At 52.2% G+C, this 22270-nt stretch overlaps 11 protein-coding genes across 11 annotated transcripts; 7 read left to right on the top strand and 4 right to left on the bottom strand.

Moving 5' to 3' along the window:
- Positions 1–888: 888 nt before the first annotated feature.
- On the top strand, positions 889–2387 carry ASPBRDRAFT_132343 (putative alpha-1,6-mannosyltransferase subunit; the record flags this gene model as incomplete). Its single annotated transcript, XM_067618429.1, has 3 exons — positions 889–1324; positions 1385–1670; positions 1724–2387. 3 exons carry the CDS (start codon positions 889–891, stop codon positions 2385–2387), a joined length of 1386 nt encoding a protein of 461 aa, XP_067476210.1.
- Positions 2388–2809: 422 nt separating this feature from the next.
- ASPBRDRAFT_46230 (putative NADH-ubiquinone oxidoreductase 12 kda subunit) lies at positions 2810–3499 on the top strand. Its single transcript, XM_067625588.1, has 2 exons — positions 2810–3187; positions 3294–3499. The coding sequence occupies exons 1-2, from the start codon at positions 2962–2964 to the stop codon at positions 3386–3388; spliced, it is 321 nt and encodes a 106-aa protein (XP_067476209.1). The 5' UTR covers positions 2810–2961; the 3' UTR covers positions 3389–3499.
- A 294-nt stretch (positions 3500–3793) lies between these two features.
- ASPBRDRAFT_198541 (pH-signaling protein PalC) lies at positions 3794–5409 on the bottom strand (the record flags this gene model as incomplete). The annotated part of the gene is made up of 2 exons (XM_067621213.1): positions 3794–4051; positions 4111–5409. 2 exons carry the CDS (start codon positions 5407–5409, stop codon positions 3794–3796), a joined length of 1557 nt encoding a protein of 518 aa, XP_067476208.1.
- Positions 5410–6010: 601 nt separating this feature from the next.
- ASPBRDRAFT_57515 (Bromodomain associated domain protein) lies at positions 6011–6658 on the bottom strand (the record flags this gene model as incomplete). The annotated part of the gene is made up of 1 exon (XM_067627756.1): positions 6011–6658. One exon carries the CDS (start codon positions 6656–6658, stop codon positions 6011–6013), a length of 648 nt encoding a protein of 215 aa, XP_067476207.1.
- Positions 6659–7012: 354 nt separating this feature from the next.
- On the top strand, positions 7013–8494 carry ASPBRDRAFT_131635 (transcription initiation factor TFIID subunit 7 family protein; the record flags this gene model as incomplete). The annotated part of the gene is made up of 2 exons (XM_067618350.1): positions 7013–8045; positions 8163–8494. The coding sequence occupies 2 exons, from the start codon at positions 7013–7015 to the stop codon at positions 8492–8494; spliced, it is 1365 nt and encodes a 454-aa protein (XP_067476206.1).
- A 116-nt stretch (positions 8495–8610) lies between these two features.
- Positions 8611–9237, bottom strand: ASPBRDRAFT_131729 (uncharacterized protein; the record flags this gene model as incomplete). The annotated part of the gene is made up of 1 exon (XM_067618362.1): positions 8611–9237. One exon carries the CDS (start codon positions 9235–9237, stop codon positions 8611–8613), a length of 627 nt encoding a protein of 208 aa, XP_067476205.1.
- Positions 9238–10031: 794 nt separating this feature from the next.
- ASPBRDRAFT_46226 (enoyl-CoA hydratase/isomerase family protein) lies at positions 10032–11236 on the top strand. The gene is made up of 2 exons (XM_067625587.1): positions 10032–10486; positions 10556–11236. Exons 1-2 carry the CDS (start codon positions 10167–10169, stop codon positions 11058–11060), a joined length of 825 nt encoding a protein of 274 aa, XP_067476204.1. The 5' UTR covers positions 10032–10166; the 3' UTR covers positions 11061–11236.
- Positions 11237–11984: 748 nt separating this feature from the next.
- On the top strand, positions 11985–12779 carry ASPBRDRAFT_32702 (uncharacterized protein; the record flags this gene model as incomplete). Its single annotated transcript, XM_067623046.1, has 2 exons — positions 11985–12269; positions 12333–12779. 2 exons carry the CDS (start codon positions 11985–11987, stop codon positions 12777–12779), a joined length of 732 nt encoding a protein of 243 aa, XP_067476203.1.
- Positions 12780–12949: 170 nt separating this feature from the next.
- Positions 12950–13732, bottom strand: ASPBRDRAFT_198535 (uncharacterized protein; the record flags this gene model as incomplete). The annotated part of the gene is made up of 1 exon (XM_067621212.1): positions 12950–13732. One exon carries the CDS (start codon positions 13730–13732, stop codon positions 12950–12952), a length of 783 nt encoding a protein of 260 aa, XP_067476202.1.
- A 702-nt stretch (positions 13733–14434) lies between these two features.
- On the top strand, positions 14435–16485 carry ASPBRDRAFT_132203 (oxidative DNA demethylase; the record flags this gene model as incomplete). Its single annotated transcript, XM_067618413.1, has 2 exons — positions 14435–14598; positions 14664–16485. The coding sequence occupies 2 exons, from the start codon at positions 14435–14437 to the stop codon at positions 16483–16485; spliced, it is 1986 nt and encodes a 661-aa protein (XP_067476201.1).
- A 4815-nt stretch (positions 16486–21300) lies between these two features.
- Positions 21301–21996, top strand: ASPBRDRAFT_289745 (uncharacterized protein). The gene has a single exon (XM_067622587.1). It carries the CDS (start codon positions 21487–21489, stop codon positions 21865–21867), a length of 381 nt encoding a protein of 126 aa, XP_067476200.1. The 5' UTR covers positions 21301–21486; the 3' UTR covers positions 21868–21996.
- Positions 21997–22270: the final 274 nt, after the last annotated feature.

The following is a 22270-nucleotide window of genomic DNA, read 5'->3' as shown; positions in this document are numbered from 1 at the left end:
CCAACCGTTCGTTTCGGCGTCTGCGCGAGAAGCTCAAGCGAGGGGGCGGGGCTGATTCTAGGAATTAATTAAACTAATCTGCTTCTTTTGCAGTTTAATCTCCTTCCTCCCCACCACCAACGAATGATGCTCTGTCGGAGCACCTCATCCTCCCGGGTCGCTCATAACACACAATGTGACAATGCTCGACTCATTGGGTGGTCATCCTGATAGCCATGGCTCGGATTCCATCCATGGTCCTCGAGCGGAATGTCTTACTCGGCGATAAGGGGAGAGGGAGTCGCACCCTCATCGCTGCCTCATGGGTGTTGGTTGACCCTTGGATCCCATCCTTCCATTCTTCAACCAGTTCTCCGGGGCACCCCCTAGCGCGCCCTTGGAACTGGTACCGTTGACCTGACAAGTGGCCCTCAAAGCAAAAAAGGTCCCAAACGAAAGCGGACAGACCCCGTTTGCGGATGGGTTCTCTGTTCCTGGATTATTGTTTCGGCCTTTTTGGCGACTTGGTGATCCAGTTTTTTATCAACCACCATGTCATGCTATTCCTCTTCCGTCGTTTCGAGCTGGTGACTCCTGAACCGAAGAGTAATTTTACTTTAATTCCTAATTCTCTTAATATTTTTCTGCTTCGATAGCGATCTGTTACTTCACTAACCCTATCTCCTACACCTCCGCTCCAAACCTCGTCCTCTTCCTCCTGCTGCGCTCCTTATTTTCCCCCCTCTCAAGTTGCGGGCGCCCGTTTCAAAGAAAGACATCTCCCATTGACCTCCTCCACAGCGGCCCTCTGCCGAGCACGAACTCCCCAATCACGCCCGCCTGTGGCTGCTCCGCGGGCCGTTGCCCTTCCTGCCGGCATCCCTGTTCGGTCCCCCGACTCCCCGCTCCATGTCCTTGTCGCGATCGCCCTCTCCCCACCCCGCGGGAGCAGGATGGTCTAGTCCTGGCCTCACCTCGCCCAGTGGCTCTACGACGCCGCACAATGGTTTCTTGTCGCCAAATCCCATAGGCGCCAGCGGCATCTCTTGGGCCGCCGCCAAAGCGAAGAGCGACGAGGTACGAGGCTATCCGTCCTTTTCGACGAAGAACAGCGGGTTCTTCTCGCGCTCCAGACGCCAGCTTTCCGCCACTCTTCCGCGCTTTCGTCTGGGCTCGGGGTCTCCGAATGGCTATGTCGATAAAGATGAGTTCGGCCGGGGACGGCCTCTCTCCCCAGCCACGAGCTGGCGCTTGGGGTTCGGCAGGTCGATCCTGCGGCGCAGACGATCGCGCTTGCTCGTGGCGCTGATCTTTCTTTTGCTGGGTTATATGTTTTTCGGAGCGTGTAAGTGAATCGCATACTTGTAGGAAGGGAGCCTGCAAATAGCTGACCTTGTGTTGTAAGCTCTTCTGCAGAAATACCGGCGCTCGCCGCTAGGCGGTGGGCGTAAATTCGTGATCATCCTAGAGTCTAACATAGAAGGCGGCGTGATGGAGTGGAAGGGCGCGCGCGAATGGGCGATCGAGCGCAACAGCGTGTGGAACAAGAAGAACTATGTCGAGCGATGGGGCTACGAGTTGGAAACCGTCAACATGTTGGCGAAGAAGCGATACTCGCACGAATGGCGCGAGAGCTGGGAGAAGGTGGACCTTATCCGGGAGACGATGCGAAAGCATCCCGATGCTGAATGGTATGTTTTGGCGAACATTCGGTATCACGAGCGCCACTGACTCTCTTGCGCAGGTTTTGGTGGCTGGACCTGAATACCTGGATCATGGAATACTCTTACTCGTTACAAGAACATATATTCGACCGCTTGGATGAGATCATCTACCGGGATATCAATGTCTATAATCCGCTGAATATCAGCCACCCGCCGGACGACGCTTACTTGGACGAGGTGTCTCGTTCACCCAACGGAGACGGGGATCCATCATCGGTACATCTGCTCTTGTCGCAGGACTGTGGGGGCTTCAACCTCGGCTCTTTCTTCATCCGGCGCTCCCTCTGGGCCGACCGCCTGCTGGACGCGTGGTGGGACCCCGTCATGTACGAACAGAAACACATGGAATGGGAGCATAAGGAGCAGGATGCGATGGAATACCTATATGCGACACAGCCGTGGGTTCGCAGCCATGTCGGCTTCCTCCCTCAGCGCTATATCAACTCGTATCCCCAGGGGGCTTGTGGGGACGAGAATGACCGGACTGTGCACTACCAGGAGGATGAAAGAGACTTCCTGGTCAACATGGCCGGGTGCCAGTTTGGACGCGACTGCTGGGGCGAGATGTATCAGTACCGCGAAATCAGCAAGCAGCTGAACCAGACCTGGTGGGAACGGATGAAGGACAAGCTGAACGGCCTTTATGAGAAGCTTTTCCCTGGCGAGGAGCAGCAGGTGGAATAAGTCTGCTGCCGGGGCATGACATGTTAGCTATTGCTTTGATGTTTACTGCAGATGATGACTGGTCTGAGAGATGACCATGTAAAATGCGGACTACTAATAACGACCTGTGACGGCGTATGGGATGGATTTTACGTTTCTGGATATTTCCTGCTTGGCGAGGCGTTTGGTGTTAGCTGGTAACTCTTTAGATATTGTAGCTCATCTACTACCTACCTACCTACCTACCTACCTTTGTATTCAGTCCAGTGCAATCAAGAAGTATACTCTAGTAAACTATAACTCGACTAAACAGCCAGCTTAGTAACAATACAAGATTCAACCACGTGACCTAATACAGCACACCCGGCCCCTCTCGTCCACCGCATCTCCTCCCTTCCGACCGCCCACACCCTCCAACCAATCAAATCACCGCAATTGCACCTGCTAACGGTACTCTCGCAACTCTCCGGAATTGAACTTGATACAGACAGAGACAGACCCTCAAACCGGACGTCTACCTCTCTCTTTTCCTTCTCTCCTACCTACCTACCTACCAACATACACCCCGAATCCTCGAAAAAGAAAGAAAAGAAAAATGCCCACCCCGGAATCCGCCTCCTTCCTGGCCAAAAAGCCCACGGTGCCCCCGACCTACGAGGGCGTCGACTTCGAAGACAACGTCGCCGTCCACAACGCCCGCGACGCCATTATCCGCGAACAATGGGTCCGCAGTATGATGTCTCGTCTGGTTGGGGAGGAATTGGGAAAGTGTTATGCTCGTGAGGGTGTGAATCATTTGGAGAAGTGTGGGGTTTTGAGGGGTTAGTATTTATACCATACCTTCTTATTCGTTCTTCCTTTGGGGAAGAGGGGTTTCTCTGATCTTGGGAATGAGTGTATATGCTAATATGAGTGATGGGTGTATAGAGAAATACTTCGAGTTGTTGGGTGAGCGCAAGATCAAGGGTTACTTGTTCCAGGAGAAGAACTATTTTGCTGGGGAGGGAAATAAGTCTGCTTAAAGCAGATCTCGGTCGATGAGATTGATTGAATTGGGTTTCGCAGGGTTTCTGTGTTATGTTATGTGATATACAATATATGCATTGTGGTTTCTTTCTATTTATCTTTTTTTTTGCCTTGGGTTTGGTTCTCGAGGGAAGAGGGGAAGGGGGAGGACTGCTGGTAGGTGCCGGTGGGTTTCTGGGCTGTGTTGTTGTGTATGATATGTTTTGAGCTGGGATATTACGTGGCTCTATCTCTTGGTTTATGCTGGGATTGCCATGTGCGAGTGAAGAAGGGTCAAATGTCTGGGTTAGTGCTGTGTAGAGTAAGGCTCTATATGTGCGTGAAGGAGGCATGGTATGGTATTTGCTTGTGCTCAATGATACATGTATAGGAAGAAGCTAAAGCTTACATCCACGCTGAGATCAATAATATGCACTGTCACTCCGCTCCGGTACCGTCCCCGGCGTATACACGCGCGCCACACTGGCCGCTTCCTCGTCACTGTCCTCGACGTCACTCGCCGGTCCGAAATCATCCTCTGCTGGCGGCGCACGCATGTGCACTAGCTGCTCCTCATCCAACGACGGGATCTTGTACGGCGCTGGTGCCGAATGGATATCTCGACCGGAGGGCAAATTGGCAAGAAGGTCCGTAGATGGTGGGATCAGCTGGGTATTAATCTGTGCGCAAGAGTCAGCAAGCATTATTCAAGACCATAATAGTAAACCGGCACACCAACCGTATCATTCATCCGCACCCACTTCGTCTCCAACATTTCAATCACTCGGCTCTCCTCCTCCCGACCTGCATTATCTCCCGGTCCGAGCTCGCCCTTCTCTGTCCGATCCCGACTGCCCGCATCTTTCTCCATTCGCCTCTCCTCTCGCCGCTCCATCCATCCTTGCTTCAGCCTCGACAGCCCGGTCCGACTCTTCGTATTCGTCTCCTTCGCTTCCGTTCCAGTTGTTCCAGCTCCCCTAACTCCCAATGCCCCCTTCGCCGCTCTCAACCATGCAATTCCCTCCCCGATCTTCCCGGACAACTCTGCATCCACCCCAAAGAACCTGCAAGCTCGCGCCCGCGCAACCCGCCCCAGCACCCGCGTATAACCCAGTAGATCGTCATCAATCCCCATCCGCCCGTCTGATCGGACGGATCCCAGTCCTGCAGCAGCTTGCTCCGCATATTCCGCGGCCCGGATACATAATCTCGCAAAGAGGTGCGCGCGAACCTTGGGGATCTCCGGCGCGCGGACCATCCAGTCCTTGTCATTGGGATTGCGCGCCTGAATACAGGCCGCGACGTAGGAATCGTCCTTCAGGACAGCGAGGAGGGTTGCTTCCGCGAGGGCGAGACAGGAGAGAGCCGCTTGTGTGGCGGGGTCGAGGTCCGGGAGGGTAGATGTTCCATTCTTGTTGTTGTTATTGCAGATGGAGTGGGCTGCGGTTGCGAAGGATGGCGAGGACGCGAGAAGCGAGTGCACGGCGCTGGCTTGGAGGAGGTGTTTGGTGGCTGTTTGGATGGCGGCGGTGCGCTGTTCCGGAGTCGGGGTCGCGGATGCGTAGAGGGTGCGGGTGACGCCAACACGGGCGAGGGAGCTGAGCACGTAGCTGAGGGTGGAGAGAACAAAGGCTATCTCGAAGTCGAGGCCCTGTCCCTGGATGCGGGTGGTCGTGGGCCGCTGTTTGAGGGAGAGCGTGGTGGTGGGGTTGGTGAGGGTCGGGCGCCAGGAGGATGTGATTTCGGTGCGGAGGGTGATTTCAATTTCCTCAGTCGGAGATGTGTCGCTGGGTTTACTGCTGAGGCCGTTGGAGAGAGCGAGCAGGTAAGGGAGGTAGCTGGTTATGGTGGTCAGGAGAGTCTGCAGGTGGGCGTCTTGTTGCGGACCGCGGGGTAACCGCTTGTGTGTTTTGAGAGCTTGTCGGAGGGCATGGCGGGCGGTGGTGGCAGCTTGGGGGAGAGAAGGGTGGGTGCTAGAGGTCAGGAAGGTCTGGAAGGAAAGATGAGAGGTGGAGGGCAGTGTGAAGGCGTAGACCATGGTGATGGTGGTGTTTGGGGGGTGCTGAAGCTGGGGTGGAGTAGGAAGAGGAGAGCTGGAGCCGAGTTGGAGGAGGTGAAGATCTCCGCGGCAGCCAAGAAGCTCGTTTGCTTTGGAACCTACGGGAAAAAGCACGTCGCGGTCAACTCGGGCCTACTGGCCGAACTCATTAACTCATTATCTCATGTGGCTTTATACGCTGATATGCTGTAGATACATGATTTCGCCCGCAGGATGGCATCTCCATCCATATATCTCGTTCCAATGGCCTTCGCAGCACATGCTCAAAGGCGTAGATGTCGTTTTCTGACTTGGTGGATATTGATAGATCCGGCCTGCTCTGTCCCTAATTGTGACAACCCGTCTGTAGCAAGTAGCAAGTGCATATGCTGATAACCCTAAGCTGGTGGACAATCTGCCGGTTTCGTTGTGGTCAAGCTGGGCCGGCCAGCTCTTCCCCTGCCAGATACGGTGTAGGCGTTGTTGATGCAGCTAGGCATGTATGAGTCGGGCTTGTCGGGCTGCAGACGACCGACAGCCATGATTGCAGTTTATCGTGAAATGAGGCCTCGCTCTCGAACGGCCTCCATTTGCTGTCTCATCACACATCCATCCCTTCGCCATCGGACAGGTTGCTCGGCGCACTACTGACACCAGACGAATCGCTGTCAGCCATGTACGGCGCCCGCGACCGCATTTGTGAACCCCAGTCCTGGAGACTGGGCGCGCCACCTTCGATGATAATAGGATGCTCATCGGCATTCTTTCCCAGCACAGTTCCCGCATACCTCGACTCTTCGCCGGTTTTGCTGTGTTTCTTCTTCAATGCCGTCAAAAAGTCTTCTTTCTCGAGAGCGTCCGCATCGACCATGTCGCCTTCACTGGGCACGAATCCAGCAATCCGTCGAATCTCCCGGTTAGCTGGTCCAGTGAACCACGACAGAAAACCCTCCAATCCTCGCATGTCTTCTTCTCCCTGCCAGTCCTCCTCCCATTCTCGCAGCTGGGGTCGTAGCGCGCCTGCATCTTGCAGGGCTTGGTAGATGTCTTCTAGAACCGGAACAGGGTCATGCGGATGAGCGTTTGCAGCATGGGCAGTCGTGGATGAAGCAAGGATCATGATGTATTGGGCGGTAAGGTCAGCGAGGGTGTCTAAAACGGACGGTCGTGTCGCATGAAAGCCTGCTGCGCGCAGGATCTGGATAATTGGCGGGCGGAGAAGAGCGTTGTGTAGATTGGAGCCAGACATGTTGGCGTATGAGTGATAAACGAATAGCAGCGAAAGAGACGTCAAGAAGAGCTTTGAAGCTCGCAGACGAGGATTATATAGCTAAAAATATGGGCGGCTCACTGTGTCGCTATTGTTGAGGTCGAGTGTTAGGAGATGAATAGGAAGCAAAGAGAGATCAATGGCCGAATGGGCCTTACTGCCTCTTTGGGTCTTCCGCCTTCTGGCTCCGCCCTCGAGTCTTCGTCTCCGCTGTAACACAGCAAGTCTCACTTTCACCCCATCCATCTGTCAGCTTTCTACCATCTCCGTTCCTGTTATTGATTCGCTCTCTTCTACATCGCATCACCATCGGCTTGGTGGTCACCTCTCGCCATGTCGGACACTCCCCGTCCATCCCTCAAGCTCACCTTCGGGAAAAAGAAGGCGCCCGAGGAATCATCCCAGAAACAACCTGCCGCACCTCCTCCACCCACAGAGACCCCTCAACGCAAGCTCACGCTCAAGATCGCCCGGAGACCGGCACCAGAAGCGCCTCCCGAGGATGACAAACTCAAGAAAAAGAAGAAGCCTTCGAAAAAGCGCCCAGCAGAGGGACCCGCGTTGCAAGAACCTTCCACCACCGTCGCGACGACCCAACCCTCTGGACCCAAACGCCTGAAATTAAACACATCGAAGAAGCCCGGGGTACAGTCGCTTCGAATCAAGAACAAGGGGCTGGTCCCCAACCGACCGGTGGGCGTTGGCTACGATTCGGAGGCGTCCGACACGGAAATCGACCCCTCGATCGAAGAACAATTCATCCTGCGCATGCTGCCCGGAGAAGATTGCGAATATCTACAACGCGCCATTGCCGAACGCCGATTCGACCGTGCGGAGTTCTCTTTCAAACCACTCACCCGTGAGGGACGACGCGCCATCTTCAAGATCCGCGACCATCAATACGCCGCCGCGCTGGTGGACTTGCCTTGTATTATCGAAGGTATGAAGAGTTGGGACCGGCGTGGGTGGTACAAATCTGCAGATATCTGCCAGATGCTTTTGGTTCTTGGCCCGGTTGCCAACGAACAAGAGGCCTTGGACTACCCGCTTCCCTCGGACATTTCACACCCAGATGACAAGACTCTGCAATACCCACACGGTCTCACGCCGCCATTGCGGTGGGTGAGAAAGAGGCGTTTCCGGGAACGGATCAGCACGCGGACTATCGAGCAGGTGGAGAAGGCTGTCGAGGATCTGATCGCTCAGGATGAGGCTGCCGTAGCACCTATCCGCTACGAGCTGGTTGACAAGACAGCATTGAACCGGGCTGAGGGACTGGTCCAGAGTGGAGATTACGACTACGACGAAGAATATGATGATGAGCAGGATGCCGAGGGTGAGATGGAGGAAGGCATGGAAGATGGTGGTCTGTTCGATGATTTCGAAGACACTCTCGCGGCCGAAATGGAGGCTGCCTTGGCTGCCGGAGACGAAGGCGAGCCCGGTGCCGCGGCCGCGGCGACTGGAGCCGAGCCACCATCAGATGCCCGGGTATACCAAGCGGGCACCCCGATGGCAACGAAGCCGTCCACGCCTGCGGCGGAATCATCTGGTGATGAGAGTGATGGGTCCGACGACGGCGACGAACCGGAAGACGAGCTGGACGATGAGCAACTCGAGCAGCAGCGGCAGATGCAGCAGCAACGTGAAGAAATCGCCGAACTCGAGGCCCTGATCCGCGCCGAGACCGCGAAGTGGGAGAAGATGCAGAACGCCATCCTGAAGGGTAAACTGGCCAAGCGAATCCACGATCTGAAACAGGATCTATCATTGAAGAAGGTGTCTATCGGCGAGGGCGATGATGCTGATGGTTGATCCGGCTGGCTGTCCGTGTATGCTAATAGTCATTTAATTTCTGATACCCCATTACATTCCATTCATAACACCTATCCTATCTCTCCTTCTAAAGTAATGAAATTTCAATGATACAATCAAACAACCTTCCCCTTCGACCCCCTACTCGCCGCCCCCACCACATCCACCTCCTCATCCTGCCTCAACTTCCTCCTCCGAACCTCCTCCCTCTCCACCGTCTCCCCATCCGGCTCCGCCGGACTCTGTCCCACCCGATCCCCCAACATCCTATCATGCATCTCCCTCTTCCGATCCAAATCCGCCATCTCCCCCTTCTCGTACCCCGGCGCCCCTGGCCCCTCCGCGCTACCTACCGCCCCGGCATGCGCCCCCGCTTGTGCTCTCGCCCGTGCATCCGCCGACTTGGCCTGCACTGCGTGCGCGATGTCCCCTTCTGCGGGCTGCTGCTCGACCCCGTACTCTGTGTCGAGGGTGTCGGCGGCGTTGCGCATGGTCTTTTGTGACTCTTGGTGTTTGGTGGCGAGGTCGTGCAGGGCGTTGGAGTTGGAGGGTTGGGAGCCTGCATTGCGGGTTATGGACGGGAGGGCGTCGCCGCGGTGGCGGGGGTGGTGGTCATTTTGATATGGAGATTGGGGCATGCGTTGCTCGGAGGGAGTGTGGGTTATTGGGTTTGTGGGTTGGTTGTAGGCGGCTTGTTTGGGGGGTTGGGGAGGTTGTTGGTGGTGGGATTGGTGGGATTGCATTGTGGGTTGGATTGGGGGCTGTAGACTTGTGTTGTATGGGTTATTAGTGTCAATTGATGTGGTTGTATGAGTTGTGGTTGAGATGGAGGGATTGAATTGTAGTGATGGTGGTGATGGTAACTATAAGAGAGCTGTGAGGGGATGACGTCAGTGATGATATGACGTTGGTTTGGTGGAGTGAGAATGGATTGGTCCTTCTTGTATATTATGTAGGTTGGTTCTATGGATTGCTTGGATTGCTTCATTGTATGCAGATGATGGTATTGTTCTGCGCTGGAGGTGATTAAGAACTGGCTCATATTGTTATGAGTTTGCTGTGGTCCGTTGCTTTTGCCGTTAGTAGTATCTCCACCTGACTGTGTTTCGAAGGGTACGTGGATGAACCATAAGGGCAAGCAGTAGAGCTATTCAATATTATGGCAATAATTAGTATGGTAAAATGTGTCAAATATGGTATACAATGAAGGGATTATTGAACACTGACTGCTTGGGTGGGTAATGACGGATTGCGGGGATGACAGATGCAGCTCTGATGGGCCCCGTTCACGCCGTTGAAATCTAATTTACTGAGGAGTAGTTAGATGCATGGGATCAACATCGTGATCAGATGAATTCTATAAAAAGAAAATATACACATAGTCCCCTCAGCATAAGTAGACCATAATGACAAGAACATAACCCACATGCAATAATCCCAAACTGAAATATAATCCAGATGCATGTGATACCGCGGGAATCACTCCCTACTTTTTCCCCAGGTTTATTGAACAAACAATTTAATGATTACTGATCACCACTAACTACTACACCCTCGAAGTATACCAGACCACCATCCCCTCTCTCTACCATCTGTTTCATGTCACACACGTACACGTTCACCAAGAAAGCAACAAGCAACAACCCTCATCCACTGTACCACCATCACCACCATGTCTACCACTCCTCCGCTCTTCACCCTCCCCATCCCTTCCACCTCCGGCTCCATCACCTGCACCAACCCTTCCCCCGACCAACCAACAATCTACCTCCTCACCTTCACCTCACCCCCAGACAACCGCCTCACTCCAACCTTCATTGACACTTTCCTCCTCGCCCTCGACATCATCGAACACCGCTACCAAAAGGGCGTCCTAATCACTACTAGCGGCATTCCCAAATTCTACAGCAATGGATTAGACCTGGAACTTGCCCAATCGACAGAGAATTTTCTCGAGAAATGGTGTTGGAAGTTATTCCGTCGACTATTAACGTATCTCTCCCTCCTTATCAACTTCACCACTAACGAACAATACTAATACATATATATACATGGATACAGATACCCCATGCCCACCATCTCCCTCCTAAACGGCCACGCCTTCGCCGCCGGCTTCATGCTAGCCATGTACCACGACTACCGGATCCAGAACCCGAGTAAGGGCTTCCTGTGCATCAACGAGCTTGAATTCGGAGTCCCATTGCAAGCTCCCATGATGCATGTGTTCCGGGAGAAGTTGACGCCCAACGTGTGTCGGGATGTTGTGCTCGAGGCGAAGAGATTTCCTGGGCCGGAAGCACTACGGGTGGGGATTGTGGATGGGTTGGGAGGTGTGGAGGAGACGCTGAAGTTCGTGAAGGAGAGGAAGTTGGTGTTGATGCCGAAGACGGAGATCTATGGGGTTATGAAGGAGGAGATGTATCGGAGGTTGTTGGGGGTGGTGGATGACCATAGGGGGAATTTGGAGTGGAGGGAGAGGGTGGAGGAGAGGAAGGGGAATGAGGAAGATGTTGGGAGGCGGAGTGTGGAGGTGTGGGAGGGGAGGGGGAAGGGTAGCAAGTTGTAGTTCACTATATAAATTTTATAGCGCAGATTGCATGTGTAGACACTATATAGATGAGTACTATATACAAGGTGAAATGGGGATAGCCGCCAGTGGTAGTACACAGAACAGCAATTAAGGAAATATAAGACAAGATCTTCCGGTCAGATCAACTACTACTAATAGTAAAAGAGAAGGTTGAGAAGACCTCAAGGCAGGAGGACACTGGTGCCATTCAAGATCCTTCTCTAGCTGCTTCAGATTATATACTACTTACTATATTAATTCAACCAATTCATATACAAAATGTCATCTCCCAAAGATCAAGAGAACATGCCCAACACATTCAATCAACCCCACAGCATCTTCTAGTTTTATTGCAAAAGTGAACTTACACTAGTCTCAATATCAGTAGGGTGAACGTACTAGTAGTAGTATCACAAAATCCAAACCGAACAGTGACCTCAATGTGAACTATATATACTACAAATTTCACTCCCGGGATCCTCCACAGCCACAATTACAGTGAATCTCTAGGGAAACCCCCATATTTATAGAGCTCCCGCTCCTCTCACTTCATAATCCTTTCATCATACGGTTTATTTCAAATAATCTGCCATGGACTCGCTTGCCTTCCTTCTTTAGTGAGCATCAATTCACAGCGCCGGATGGGGTCTTGCCCTGGCCGAGTGAGTTATATACTAGTAGAAGGGATTAAGCGACGTGTTGGTACGTGGGCTTGACGTGCGCTCATAGTTCATTTAGTAACTCGGTCATGGTTGACACGCTGCAGACTTCACGACGGGTATATTACATTTGCTAGGTATCATTTGCTAGGTGAGTTCTACTATCTCTTTTTCTCTCTCTCTCGCTCTCGCTCCTCGTTCATCATCATACACGGGTTTGCTAAATCTTCATCATCTCATCTCAGATACAGCTTGAATCGACATGGAGAACCGAAAACGCAAGGCCGACGATGACGGACTCAATCCTAGCACTGCTGACACCGTGCCTGAGGCCGATCCCACGACGGCTGACAGCGTGCCGAAAGTTGATCCCGCCATGGCCGCTTACATCGAGAAGAAACGCAAAGAACACGATGACGCCTTGGTACGGCAGGGACAGGCATTGTGGGCGGCATACTGGGCCAAGAGATCAAGAAGCCTCTCCATGCCTTTCGGGCGACTGCCGAATTATCCAGAGGTGATCGAGATGAACATGAGCCGTAGTGAGGTAAGATAGGATACTTTGAAATTGAAATTAGTGGAGGAGCCGCGGATCATTGACGTGCAGTAGACGGTTCAACAAGCTGCTGCACCCTCAGAGTTCCCTCAACACGGAATAACTGATAAGAACCCTCCTCTTTCTTACGACGTCATCGCAAGTATCCTCTGGAAGACCAAGGGTGATTGTCCCAAGGCGCAGGCGTGGCTGAAGAACCATGAATTAGACAGGATGCTGCGGGGTGGAGCGATAATAAGACACTATGGACGTGAGAACCTGAGAAAGAGGGCGCTCCATAACATGCAACAGATGAGTCTTGCTACGCGGCAGGTGTCCACCCAGGACAGCGCGCGTGAGACTTTGGCGACTTCCAAGCCCACGCAAAAGGAAGATGATGTTGAAGAAAATCAGGAAAATGACGCTACGACCCCTTTCAATAGGATCTTGGAAGCTCATGACAGACTTCGAAAGGCGATGGGTGAACCCGAGGTGTTTGCGCATGAGATTCTGTTGTGGTAGCAATTCCTCCTGTCACATTGTCAGTTTGCAGGCGCATGTCAACAGCCGACTGACGTACCCTCTGGTTCTGTCTCTTTTTATTACGTAGTAAACGAATGTCAGCTCATGTACCAAAGCCTGACAGTTCACTGACGGTTCCTGTAACTAGCTTTATCAATTATCACTAATCATCAAGTCTTCTTGTTTCTGTTAGTTCCCTTGGCCTTTCCCGGACTCTCAAGCTTGTCCACCAGAGGCCGATATGGCGAAGCCAAAACATGCTCTGGCGCTCTCTGAGCACCATCGTCGCGCCTCGGTTCACCGGACGATGGCCGCCTCCGCTGCTCCTCGTGCATCTTATCCAACGGTTCGCCCACAATCTGGTATTTGTTCCAATTGATGGGTGGCATGCGGACCACATTCTGCGGTGTAGGCAGGGTTCCTAGCCCAGAAAGAGCGCCTCTCTTGGGACTCTCTGCATCCTCGTCCTCCGACTCTTTGTCATGAGTGAAGTTGATGAAAGCTCCTGTATCCTTAGCCGACAGATTCCCCGCTGCCAGCTCCCGAGCGAACCCCTCTGGATCTTCTGCTGCCGCCCTTTTGAACCTCTCCAGGGTCTGGATATCACGCATGCTCTGCTGCTTCTGGAGTTGAAGGATGGAGATCGCGGATCGCAGAGCAATGGCATCTGGGTTCTCGCTCTCCGAGATCGGGACAGCGGCTGGTTCGGGCGCGAAGACGGGTGTTGCAGCCGGCGGGGGAAAGTCTGCTGATGAGCCATAAGGGGGTACTCTTGTTGTTGGTGAAGGCGACACAGCTGGAGGAATAATCGGGTGAGGCGCGCCGTTCCCCGCGGCGAGATTCGTCACAGGCACAAGATGGGCAAAGACAGGAGTCACCGGTGAGTAAGGCGGGCGCGGCGGAGTACCTGGCCGATCAGGCTGGCTGCTTTGGTTCTCCTGCGAAGGCTGCATTGCGCGAAGTTGGAGAGAGCAGGAACCGGAGGGGTTGGTGGGCAGTGATACGTGGTAGGAACAGGAGGATAACCTGATCCAACGGATTGCTGGCTGGATCGATGCGATTGATCGACGGAATGACGTCTGTGCCTGCAACCGAGGAGTTTAAAGGATGGCAATAGCGGTGGCGGTCAGACTGCTAAGCTGATGGAAGTGACAAGTCAAGACTACTGCTCGATATGAGACGATCAATGATAGTTCATGTTGGATGAGACGTGCTTTGAGTCAGAAGAGCGATGGAAGGTGCTGGATGCGCTTATCGAAGGCGATTATCGGGGCTCCAGTGCGGAGTCAATCAACCCCAGTCAGTTGCTTGTTGGTGGCTGGGAAATGCATGCTGCTGGCAGATGTTAAAGCCCATCTCCACAATTTGATCATTGGCGTCGACTGCTCTTGTATAGTTCTCCATGAATAACCAGTGAATCTCTATTCAGCAGAGACAATAAACAGTAAATAAATAAACAGTCAATGGATTCCACTCTGGTGAATGTGTCTATTTTAGGAAAACCATATGGCCTGATCTGGTGGCTTGATTGATGCCTGCAGAATCTTCACCGCCAAATTTATTCGAAAAATTAAAGGCAAAATCCACACTCCGTTGAGATTGAAACCTCTCCAGAGTCTTTTCAGTCCCTCGCATTCCTTTCCATTCCTTTCACAATGAAGCGCAAGACTGATGGAAGAGAGTCCCTCGGCGGCAAAGACCAGCCCGAGTCCAAGAAGCGCGCTTTGTCGAGCGAAGAAGCCGCTGCGCGCTTCCGTGACGGCTTGTTCGAGCCGTCGGTCTTGAAGGACTATACTGAGCAATATGCCAAGTCTGCTCCGTATGCTGCCCATTTTACACTTGGACTGGCAAATGACATGGACGAAGCTAATTTCGGGTTCTTAGTTACAAGCATGGTGTCATCCACCCCCTGATCGAGCCCTCCCTCTTGCGCGCCGTCCGCGACGAAATCCAGGCCCAGGTGCAGTTCACCGAGAAGGAAACCGACATCTACAAAATCTTCCAATCCGGCGACCTGGCCAACCTGGACGGTCTCGATGATGCCTCTCTTGCGAAGCTGCCCTCCATCCTCAAGCTGCGCGACGCCATGTACTCTGCCCGCTTCCGTGAGTTCCTCTCGACGGTCACCGGCTCTGGAAAGCTGAGCGGACGCAAAACCGACATGGCCATCAACGTCTACAACGAGGGCTGCCACTTGCTCTGCCACGACGATGTCATCGGAAGCAGACGCCTGTCCTACATTCTCTACCTCACCGACCCCGACACCCCCTGGCAGGCCGAATGGGGTGGCGCACTGCGTCTGTACCCTACGACGACCAAGAAGGATGCGAACGGCGAAGACGTCCTGATTCCCAGCCCGGACTACTCCCTCAGTATCCCGCCTGCCTTCAACCAGCTCAGTTTCTTCACTGTTCAGCCCGGAGAGAGTTTCCACGACGTCGAAGAAGTCTACCACCCGAAAGAGAACGAAGACAAGTCCAAGAAGCGCGTGCGCATGGCCATCAGCGGCTGGTTCCACATTCCGCAGGAAGGTGAAGATGGCTACGAAGCCGGTCTGGAGGAGAAGCTCGCCGAGCGGAGTAGTCTGGCCCAGCTCCAGGGCCGCGGCGACATTTACGACCTCCCCCAACCCAAGACCGTCGAGTGCGAGAACGAGGACGAGCAACAACCCGAGTCAGGAGGCAAAGGCAAGGGCAAGGCGAAGGTGGAAGAGGAGCCGACACCCGAATTTACAGAATCCGACCTGGCATTCTTGATCCAATACATTGCCCCATCCTACCTCACGCCCGACATCGCGGAGGAAATGTCCGAGACCTTCTCTAACGAGTCGTGTCTCAGTCTGGAACGATTCATTTCGGAGAAATTCGCTACTCGTGTTCGAACCTACATTGAAGAACAGGAGCAGAAGGGCCTGCCCACATCCTCCGACGAGATTTTCTCTCAGACTGGATGGACGGTCGCCCGTCCTCCCCACAAGCAGCGCTACCTGTTCCAGCAACATGGCACAGCGACGCAAGACCAAAAGTCTCCGATCCAGGAACTCCTCGACGACCTTTTCCCTTCCCGGGCGTTCCGGAAGTGGCTCGCGCTTATCACCGGCGCGGACCGTATCACCAGCTACGATTACCTGGCGCGTCGCTTCCGCAGAGGCCAGGATTACACCTTGGCCAGTGGATATGATGGGGAACAGCCCCGGTTGGAGCTGTCGCTTTGCTTGACGCCCACTCCGGGCTGGGAGAAGGAGGGTGACGACGAGGAGGAGGAGGATCAGGATCAGGATCAGGAAATGGGCGAGGAGGGTTCATCGGAGGAGCAGAAGCAAAAGGTGGCTAAGCCGAAGAAGGATGAAGGAGCCGCCGCCAACGGCGACGCCGAGGAGCCTTCGGTGGGTGGATACGAGATCTACATGGCGGGCGACGACGAGGATGAGGGCGATGCAGCGATCTACCGGTCCGCAGGCGCCGACGATGACGATGACGGCATTCTCTTCAGCACTGCCGCCGGATGGAACCGACTCAGCATTGTGCTGCGCGACAGCGGTACCCTGAAGTTCGTCAAGTATGTTAGCGAGGCTGCCAAGGGTGACCGTTGGGATATTACGGGGAACCTGGGGGTGGAATTCGAGGATAATGATGATGAAGATGAAGATGATGAGGATGTGGATGATGACGAAGTCGAGGAGGAAATCGACGAGGAGGATGAGTAAAACAGAAAAAGTTGTTGCTATCTTCCCTGTACATACTACGCAATGTGATGAACCCAAACAAACAAACACCATTTGACAAAAATAGATAAAACCTATTTGCCTAATAGTCAATCCCTCCTAACTAACCACGCCCCGAAACACGCACAAGCCTATAGACACACAAACACAGCCCATTCCATTCCATCCCACACCCCCCAATCCAATCAATAACAAAAAAAACCAAGTACTAGAATAGATAATTTATAGGCAGCAATGAATATACCCAAAACACCGCAGGATTAATCCCCCAAACCTTAAGTGCCCTTTTTCACCTCCTGTACGATCTACGAATGTAGTACTAGTCTACAGTTTACCTCCTTTAGTTGTTTAGCACCGCCACCCCAGAACTCCATCCTTCGAAACACGAACAGCGAACGCCCAATCGCTCCCTAAAACACCCCCACTCACTCACTCAGGAAGGAAGATAAGTAGGGAAAGAATCTGATTACTTTTTATGGTATACAGCATGTAACTCGCTAGCTGGAGTACTTACCATGCTGCCTAACAAGAACCCAATAGAGTATCGTTTTCCGATTGGTCCCCGAGTGGGGGTATTAGCTGTAGTAGTAGTAGGAGACAATATTTGTCTATGTTGTGGTGGACTTGTCATATACTATTACTATTACTATACTATACTATACTAATTTTGGTATGTACGGAGTAGGTACTTAGATGTGCATGACATGTGGGGGATAGATATCATTTAGGTAATTGGGCAGGTAGTAAGTAAGTGAAATTCGATCAGATCAGATCTGATCCTGTGGTGATTTGCACAGGGGATCTATATTATACTAACTAGAGTACGGAGGATATAATTAGGTATAGTTTATTGTTTATATCGTTGGATAGGTAGTAGCCTGTGTGGTGGATGATATTTTTGGAAGGAGGAGTTTAATCGATGCAGGGGATGGAATAGATAGTAGTAAGTAGTCATATTTGGAGGGCACTGCGATTTTAATTAAGTTGTATGTACACACTGGATTGATGCTATTTGTATCTTTCGTTCTTTGATATGTGTCAGTAGTAGGGTATGAGGATGGTGTGTTCTTACTTGTTGTTGGCTGGTGTCAATAGTATGATACCATATTCGTAGTTCTTTGGATAGTAGCAAGTAAGTAGGGAGTTCGTTGTGAATAATGATAGTAACTCGTAGATGTAGGTGGATATAATTCTCATTTCACTACAGTGTGTAGTAAGTAGTAGCGATATTGAGAAAGGGTGCTTGTCTAGTGTAGGTGTCAGTAAGTATTCCATTGCAATGTGGCTATCTACGAGCTACTACGTCGTGTCTAATGGTTTTTGACCTAGTTGAAATAATTACAAGTAGAATTGTAGGAACTGATCTACTTCGTACACGGAGTACCGAGTGTATACTACCATCTGCAAAGAACAAAAGCCATCTCCGAACTATTCCCCTGAAACTAACATATACAACTACCCCTTGGTAGGAACCATAAAAATACCCTCAAACTACTAAGATAGCACACATCACAATTCACAAGACACTCCCACCTCCTCAAATTCTATCCTCGATCGCTCCGTATTCCAACTAAAATACTATACTTGCTTATTCCTCTTTATACACTTATACTTAACTTTCCACAAATCATCCGCGGAATTAACTCCGTCGTAGAATGATTGGACACCCGTCACAGGAGCTATTTAAACCTTCTTTTCTTTTTGTTTCTGATTCCTAAGCTAGGTCGACTGGACTTTGTGATTCTAGACTTTGTATTTGCTTTGAGCACTGTAAGCCCTACTGCATAGTTAGTCTGTCAGTTGAAAGAAAAGAAAAAATAAATAACTATTTACTTGGTTACCACCAATCATTCCGAGACAGAATTATTTCAAATTCGAGCCTACTCCGTACTTCTACTTACTTATGCCATAGAATAGCGATAAACAGTCCCAAATTTAAGACTTCCCATTCAATTCTGACTATTTCACTTAGCATGCACGCATGCATACATCGGGCTTTGGGAAAAAAATATTGTGCTTGGTACTAGGGCCACATGGATCATCTGATTGGTCGATTGATGTAACCAGGAGGCGTTTCAGAGAGTCAGCCTGTGCCTTATTTCGAGGCACAAACTGCGGATCTCCGCTGAGCTGAGACACTATCACCGGAGAGCCTCACCTTGGTCCATGGGTTTCGTGTGTGTCAAATCTCGGCTTTTGGGGCTCACATACTTATTACTATCTTGGCAATAATTTTGATGTTTGATGGGTAAGAGTTAAACGTCGCGCAGGATTGCGGGCTGGGACGCGCTCTTTCTTGCTTAAAACGGAATATTCAACGGAGTCCGGGCCCATGAACAAGGCTGACTCTGCCAATCAGTGCCATGTCCGCAATGACTACTTCCCTTGTGGGATTACAGGCAACTGTGCTCCGTAGGGCTAAGGGATGGGAAAGGATTTGGGATGGCTGAAGCATTGGGGGCCACCCCACGTGGTTTGGGTCCGCGTATACTCGGAGGTCAGGAACCTGGTCCTCTGTGCGTGAAAGTGGACGCATCGGATTCCCTGTCGACACATCCGGTGAGGCTGTAGGCGGAAGGATTAGTTAGTCCATTTGAAAATATAAACATGCAGGTTTTTTGCGAGGGAGGGGGCTGATTGTGTGTGTGTGTGTGTGGTGTGTTGGACATTTGAAAGCGCCGCCGGCCCCTCCCACTCAGCCTAGAGTTGGGGACGGAGATTGTGACAGGTGCCCTCTCTGCATGGGCGTCAAGCCCACCCCCTGCTTTTGTGCGGGCGATGATTGATGATAATTTTTGGTCCTTATTGGTCTTCCGCGCCCGCGCGGTGCAATTCGGTGGTTTGATCCAGCTGAGCCCTTCTCGTAGATACTTTTTTGTCGTGGATACTCTGCTGTAGGCAGCGCTGTCTCAAGTTCAGCGAACTTGGTTCATATTCCATTCATACTTAACATTCAAATGAGGCAACCGGGCGAGTTCCGTTTGTCACCCGAAGATAGAGTAAGCCCAATAACCATGCTCCATGAGTTGGGGATTAGCCTCGGACTGCAGAGCTTATTGGGCCTGTGGATCGATCGATTCCCTGTGGTTAGTGTGCTGAAGGATGCGCCGGCGGCCCAAAAAGACGGCCGTGGCGACTAGTCCAATGGCCGGTTGTCCGTTGAGAAACGGAGGCACTTGGTGCCCCCTCGAAGGATGCCTCGGGTTTATCTTCACCCTTATCCAGTTCGGAGTGAGATGTGTGTCATTGGTGAGAATAGATTACTTGTTGACCCAGGAATTGACGATACATTGACCCTGCCCGCAACACAATGAACGAAGCTGATCGGAGAAGTCCGTAGCCACAGCATTGCATCTTCCTCGTCCTTTTCCTCCTCCTCCCCGGCGCGCGACGCTAGTTCGAGCTGACATAATCCTCATGGCCACACACCAGTGCTGAGACGCGTGGGTTGCGCTTTGATTAATAGATTAATGTATGCACGCCGCAAATTTAGCCGTGGGGTCCAGTCATCTGCATCGGACGTGGACGCCCAGGCTGTGTGCCATGGGGCAGGTTCAGCCCGAGCATGTTGGGATCCAGCGGATAGAAACTGGCGTCCCGTCATGTCTAGGCCTCGCTACTCAGTACTCTACCATTGACCCATGCCCGAATAGCTAGTCCAGATGTGGAAAAAGGATGTGCTTATAGTAGACCACGGTATAGACAGGGCGATGTCGAGAATCCACCACACCAGTTCGTAAGTAGTTGACCGGGCAAGCAAAAGCCGCCTGGCCTTGCGCCAGGAGCCTTGCATGGACAGATACTCAACACTAGGTGCTGACAGCCTGACACGGGTCTTGAGCAAGGCCAATGTAACCGTCCGGGCTTACTGTTATCATGATTGAGATGTCAGCGGGGGAGGTTAATCTAATCGAGTGAGCACGGTGCAAGTTTCCACGGAGGTCTGGCCCACGAGCGGCAAGGTGGGATCGCTCAGGGCATGCTCCATCTAGCGGTACTAGGATTATCCGAGTTGGCAGCGTCGGGGAGGACATCATTCAGCAGCTGCAGGGGCGGCACTTTCGTCAGGCATGGGCTAGATAGATGGAAGGAGGGTGTGAACGGTGACTGACTTACTCAAACGAGGTTAGTTGGCGCCGAGGGGGTGAAGAAAGATCGCTTCATGGCCCATGCTCCAGGCGAACGAGATGACAGCGTCTGAGTTCCCCCAGTCTGACCGTGATGGATGGAGACACCACCGGATCTATACCGGGAGAGGCAGGTGCTAAACAGGCCTCGGTGTCAAGTAAATGAAAGCACATGGCCCAACAGGCCTAATGCATCCCTGTCCGCTAGCAACATTGAGATGCATGGTGTATTCCGAGTCGTACAGAGTAAGTGACGGCCAGAAATTAGTCTCGTGGCCGGGGCGGTGATACCAGGATTCGTTCTGCTTCGTGTTACCTAAACGAGGCCCGGTGATTAGTTGGGCGTCCGGCTCCACCCGATGATGGGGAGACCCCTGTCCTGTCCTGTCACATCGGCCCAGCACTGCACACGCTGCAGGAAGCGGGTCGAACATGGCTGGAGGCAAGTGCCAGTACTGGATAGTATCTAGTAGTTATCTAGCCAGCCTTTGAAGAGGACTACTCTGTGGTAGGCTGGTGGGTTGAGAGGTACAAAGTACCTACTGAGTAGTGAGATTAGGGAAAATGGGAGGTCGTAGTATAGGCTAACCAAATCATGACTCTGGGCGCTGCTGTGTGTCATCTCTCAGCAGCCGTTGAGAAGGTGGTCCGGTCAGTCAGTTAATCCCCGATCACAAACCATCCTTGTAAAGCCCAATTTCATCAAAGGTCATTGTCTTTTTGCCCGGAATGCTTATGGTTGGATATGAATGTAAGTATTGGGCTGTCATTGTAACCACGGGACAACAGGTCAGAAGGGAAGGGACGGAGCAAGCCAGTCAGGATGGAGGGATGAGAGACACAAACCGAAAAGAAGATGACCAAATTAACCACTTGGACCATCATAGTTGACGATGATAATAATAAAAACAACCACCATAACAACCATCTCCAATCCAACCAAAATAATGAGAAAGAAGAGAAAGCGGCTAGACAAGCGGGTCGTTGCATGGGCCAGGATTCATCCAGTCCCCATCCGGTCCCAGATCCGACTCCGACCCGCCCCCGACTCCGACTCCGACTCCGGCTGTTGCTAACTTTGGGGCGCTCGCGTGCGCCCTCCACCCACACCCTCCATCGCTGTTCGAAGCCGTCCGTTTTAGTGCGCCTTTCTAGTCCCTCCTGCAAAAGCGGAGCAGCTGGGCGGCATGGATCATCATTGGTCTGCCTTCTGACTGTGACAAAGGTGCCTCTGTAGTCTGTATTGGAAAGTATCCAGAGTCCGTCGTTGTTGGTGTCACCTGGGCTTGAACCCTGGCCTCTTTTGGGTTACAGAAACAATGGGGAGGAAGAAAGTTCATGCCGTCATCGTTGGGGTTTGACACATTCAGACTTACTCTGTAGAGGTGGCCTTACATGTTGGTTCACTGGTTGATGATTTGATACGTACACCCCAGCTTGGCGCTCAAAGACCACAGTCTAGCTTGATTCCGCCTTAAGTCACGCTAGCGGGAAAATGTTCTTGTCAGATCTGCAACGGGGCAGTCTGGGGAGGTTGTTCCTGGTAAGTAAACTCGGGGGTGAAAATTATAGAAATTTGGTAAACATCGTACGTAGCAAATATTGTTATCATCACAGCTGTTGGTCAGTGTCAGTCATGA

This window comes from Aspergillus brasiliensis, assembly GCF_001889945.1.
Source record: "Aspergillus brasiliensis CBS 101740 unplaced genomic scaffold ASPBRscaffold_11, whole genome shotgun sequence".
Lineage (NCBI taxonomy): Eukaryota > Fungi > Ascomycota > Eurotiomycetes > Eurotiales > Aspergillaceae > Aspergillus > Aspergillus brasiliensis.
Note: the sequence above shows the minus strand (reverse complement) of the source record. Positions and strands in the feature narration are given on the sequence as shown.